This window comes from Solanum lycopersicum, chromosome 4 (genome assembly GCF_036512215.1).
Source record: "Solanum lycopersicum chromosome 4, SLM_r2.1".
Classification (NCBI taxonomy): Eukaryota; Viridiplantae; Streptophyta; class Magnoliopsida; order Solanales; family Solanaceae; genus Solanum; species Solanum lycopersicum.
The window spans coordinates 49,857,825-49,862,427 of NC_090803.1; the positions used below are offsets into that span (position 1 = coordinate 49,857,825).

The window sequence follows — 4,603 nt, forward strand, 5'->3', positions numbered from 1 at the left end:
AGGTCGAGCTAGGTGGTATCCGTGATGGTGAGACTGGGAGATGCTGCAGAATTGGACCTCCAAGCCGATCCTGATTCCCAAACTCCTTGGTAGAAGGTCATCATTTATGCTTATTTAAATCGGTGGTAGTCCGGAAGAGTCCTAAGACCCATCATTTTGCTTATTTGAACTTTTAAAATTTCTTGTGATATTTAAAAAGGCAACATGACCCTCGACATGGCCAAAGTTTGCGTTGTTTCTTCCATTTAGTTGAAATCCTCTTTTATTGAAAATTTTTCTTAATTATTTTATTTGTTATATTCTACTTTCCTAACTTTATCTATTTATGGTTTCACTAATATAAGTTATAAACCTGCCAATGTCATGTCATGTCACGAGCTGAATGAACAAAGTGAGGCAGGTGATGATGAGGTCGATGAATACGAGGAGGAAAATGAGGCACCGAAATATGTTGCTGAAGAGTTTTTGCAGTTTGAAAATCAGCATAAGCCAAATTTAGAGGATACTGAAATTGTAAATATGGGAGACCAGGAGTGTGTAAAAGAGGCAAAATCAGCGTTTACTTAAATGAAGATCAAAGAAAGATCCTGAATCATTTACTCACCAAGTACATTGATGTGTTCGTCTGGGAGGTTAGCAACATGCTAGGGCTGAGCACCAATGTTGTGTCTCACAAATTGCAGATCAATCCGGGGTTCGGTCCACTGAAACAAAAAGCTCAGAAATTGAAACTTGAGTTGAGTCTAAAGATCAAAGAAGAGATCACCAAGCAGATTGAGTCTCGATTGTTGGAAGTGATACAATACCCGACTTGGTTGGCCAATGTCATTCCAGTCACCAAAAAAGATGGGAAAATTAGAATCTGTGTCGACTACAGAGATCTCAACAAAGACATCCCTAAGGATAATTTTCTATTTCCAAATATTCATATTCTGATTGTAATTGTGCTAAACATGAAATGCAGTCATTTGTGAATTGTTATGCAGGTTATCATCAGATTCTGATGGACAAGGAATGCATAAAAGATAGCTTTTATTATATTGTGGGGTGTATATCATTACAGGGTGATTCCATTTGGCCTCAAGAATGCTGGTACTACCTATATGAGGGTTATGACGACCACATTTCACGATATGATTCATAAGGAGATCGAGGTGTATATAGATGACGTCATAATCAAGTCTCGCAAAAGTTCAGAACACTTGACACACTCGAAAAAGTTCTTTAGTCGTTTGCAGCGTTACAACTTAAAGTTGAATCCCGCTAAATGTGCTTTTGGAGTGTCAGCCTGCAAGTTATTGGGGTTTATAGTCAGCAGAAGGGGCATTGATCTCGATGCTTCCAAGATTAAAGCAATTCAAGAGTTACCTCCGTAACGAGAAAAGAGGTGATGAGTTTCTTAGGGAGGTTGAACTACATTAGTCGATTCATAGTTCAATCAACCGTGGTGTGTGAGCCTATCTTCAAGCTGTTAAATAAAGATGCTCCAACAAAGTGGATTGAATTGTATCAGACTGCTTTCGATGCTATCAAAAACTATTTGTCAAATCCACTGGTATTGGTTCCTCCACGATAAGGGAGTCCATTTTTTTTGTATTTGTCCATCTCAGATAGTGCATTCGGATGCGTACTCTGTCAACACGATGAGACTGGAAAGAAGGAAAGGGCTATCTATTATATAAGCAAGAAGTTTACTCTATACGAGTCCCTTTACACTATGTTGTAGAGAACGTGTTGTGCTTTGACATTATTTGTTTTCTAATACTACATACCTCATTTCCAGAATTCATCTCTTGAAGTATATTTTAGAAGGCGATGCCGACCGGAAAGTTATAAGTGACAAATGTTATTGAGTGAATTTGATATTGTGTATGTGACTCAGAAGGTGATAAAGGCGCAGGCCTTGGCTAATCATCTTGCAAAAAATCCTGTTTATGAAGAGTATGAACCTTTCAAGACCTATTTCCACAATGAAGGAGTATCATTTGTTGGTGAAGATATTTCCAAAATGTATCGTGGCTGGAGATTATTCTTTGATGGAGCGGCAAATCATCATGGAAAAGGTATCGAAGCGGTCTTAGTGTCAGAATCTGGTCGACAAATCCCATGGCGGCTAAGCTCCGATTAAATTGCAAGAGCAACATCTCCGAATAAAGCTTGTATTCTTGGTTTTAAAATGACCATCGACATGAATGTCCACGAGCTATTGGTTATCGAAGATTTAGATCTGTTGATTCATTAGGTTCAAGGAGAGTGAGCTGTGAATAATCCAAAGATTATACCTTTTGTGCAGCATGTACAGAAGTTGTGCAAGAAATTTCGTAGGATCTCGTTCAAACATACTCCCAGAATACAGAATGAGTGGGATAATGCCCTTGCCACCATTTCTTCGATTATTAAGCATCCAGATACTGATTATATTGATCCTCTGGACATAGAGCTGAAAGAACATCCGGTCCATTGTTCACATGTTGAGGTGGAACCAGACAGTTTGCCATGGTATTTTGATATAAAAAAGTATTTGGAGTCCGAGAATTATTCTGAAAATGGTACATCCAACCAGAAGAAGTAGATACGCTATATGGCTCTCAATTTCTTTATAAGAGGAGAAGAACTTAATAGGAGAACTCCTGATTTGGGTCTTCTCATATGTGTCGATGCTGTTGAAGCTGCAAACTTATTGAACAGATACATGCTGGAGTTTGTGGCAAGCATATGAATGGTCTTACTTTTGCAAAAAAGATCCTTCGAGCTTGGTATTTCTGGATGACTATAGAGAATGATTGTTGCAAGTTTGTGCAAAAATCTCATAAATGTCAAGTGCACGGTGATTTGATCTGAGTGTCACCTCACTAACTCAATGCTATGAGTTCACCTTGGCCATTTGTAGCTTGGGGTATAGATGTCATCTGTCCGATAGAGCTAGCCGCTTCTAATGGACACATATTTATTTTGGTTGCCATTGATCATTTTACCAAGTGGGTGGAAGTAGCTTCTTACAAGTCGGTAACCAAGAAAGTTGTAGTTGATTTTGTTCGCAACAATCTGATATGCAAATTTGCAGTTCCAGAACCCATCATTAGTGATAATGGTGCAATAATCAATAATCACTTGATGAGATATATATGTGATCAATTTAAGATTACTCACCAAAACTCAACCGCTTATCGTCCTCAAATGAACGGAGTTGTAGAGGCTTCCAATAAGAATATCAAGAATATTCTTAGGAAAATGATTGACAATCACCAAGGTTGGCATGAGATGTTTCCATATGCTTTATTTGGTTATCCAAAGACTGTCAGAACGTCGACTGGAGCTACTCCATACTTGCTAGTATATGGGACAGAAGCAGTCATACCTGCTGAAGTTGAGATACCATCCTTGAGAATCATCCAAGAAGCTTAATTAAGTAATGTTGAATGGGTCAGAAAGAGGATTGATCAGTTAACCTTAATCGATGAAAAGAGAATGGTTGTCGTTTGTCTTGGCCAACTATACGACAGATGATGATTCGTGCTTTCCACAAAAATATAAGAGCAAGAATTTTTGAAATTGGTCAGTTGGTCCTTAATCACATTTTTCCTCATCAAGACGAGTACAAAGGAAAATTCACACCAAATTTGAAAGGACCCTACATGGTTCGCAAAGTGTTATCAGGAGGTATTTTGGTCCTGTCGAAGATGGATGGAATCGCATGACCAAAACCAATCAAGTCAGATGCTATCAAGAGATACTACGTGTGAAGCTTTGGTTTACATTTCTGTTATTTACTTTGAATCATTCTATTTTCTTGCATTTATTTTACTTAAATTTTTATCCCTCTTTGTAATGAACTACGTCTGACCTGAATTCCTAAGAATGAGATACGTAGGTGGCCTGTGTTGTCCTGGATCAGCCTATTTATCCCCTTTAAATATTTATTTTTATTTGAACTACGTCCAACCTAAATTCTTAAGAATAAGATACGTAGGCGACCTATGTCGGTCTCGATCGGTTTCTTTGTAAAATTTCTTATTATTATTAACCTTGAGGGGGAACAACATTTGACTTGATTCCTGCCTCAACAGGACACGTAGACGCCACAAGGGTTCGGTCATATGTCCCGTAAGGTTTCTATTTATCTTTACAATAGAAACTGCAACAGATTTTTTGAGAGGATCTCAAAAATTTCATGATTTGCTCACCAATAGTCAAAGATAAATTTGAGACATGTAACTGGAAATTTTTTTTTGACATTGACCTCAAAATTTCAACAAAGGTTTATCGATAGTCTGGAGTGACTTTGAAAACTCTCTAGCGAATAATCAGATATACCTCCAAGCATCAGACTCAAAGAAGTTCGCTAAGCCTGACGTGACATGACACTTGGCAGTGACCCTTTTCAAAATATTACTTCTTGAAAATTTATTTTCCTAAAGATTTTTCGTTTATGTTTCATTTGTTTTTGCATAAAATAATTTGTCTTATCTACCAAGAGTTGTGAGATTGGGAAGATCAACCGGAGATAGCATGACAAGGAGCAAGCGAATAAAGAAATCGACACAGAACAATTTGTTTTAAAACTAAAAATTTTTCTATGGACGTAGGTTTATAGCTTTGCTTC

At 37.6% G+C, this 4,603-nt stretch overlaps 1 protein-coding gene across 1 annotated transcript; it reads left to right on the forward strand.

Annotated features, from left to right (window-relative positions):
* The first annotated feature begins 363 nt into the window (after positions 1 to 363).
* On the forward strand, positions 364 to 3,405 carry LOC138348151 (uncharacterized). The gene is made up of 6 exons (XM_069296761.1): positions 364 to 513; positions 684 to 938; positions 1,883 to 2,074; positions 2,294 to 2,568; positions 2,670 to 2,827; positions 2,891 to 3,405. The coding sequence occupies exons 1-6, from the start codon at positions 364 to 366 to the stop codon at positions 3,403 to 3,405; spliced, it is 1,545 nt and encodes a 514-aa protein (XP_069152862.1).
* Positions 3,406 to 4,603: the final 1,198 nt, after the last annotated feature.

What these genes read in the sequence shown, in the direction of transcription:
- LOC138348151 (XM_069296761.1), top strand. Translation starts at nt 364, where the DNA reads ATGTCATGTCACGAGCTGAATGAACAAAGTGAGGCAGGTGATGATGAG. An exon ending in ATTTAGAGGATACTGAAATT is followed by an intron (nt 514 to 683) that starts GTAAATATGGGA and finishes CACAAATTGCAG; the next exon opens with ATCAATCCGGGGTTCGGTCC. An exon ending in ATGGAAAAGGTATCGAAGCG is followed by an intron (nt 2,075 to 2,293) that starts GTCTTAGTGTCA and finishes CCTTTTGTGCAG; the next exon opens with CATGTACAGAAGTTGTGCAA.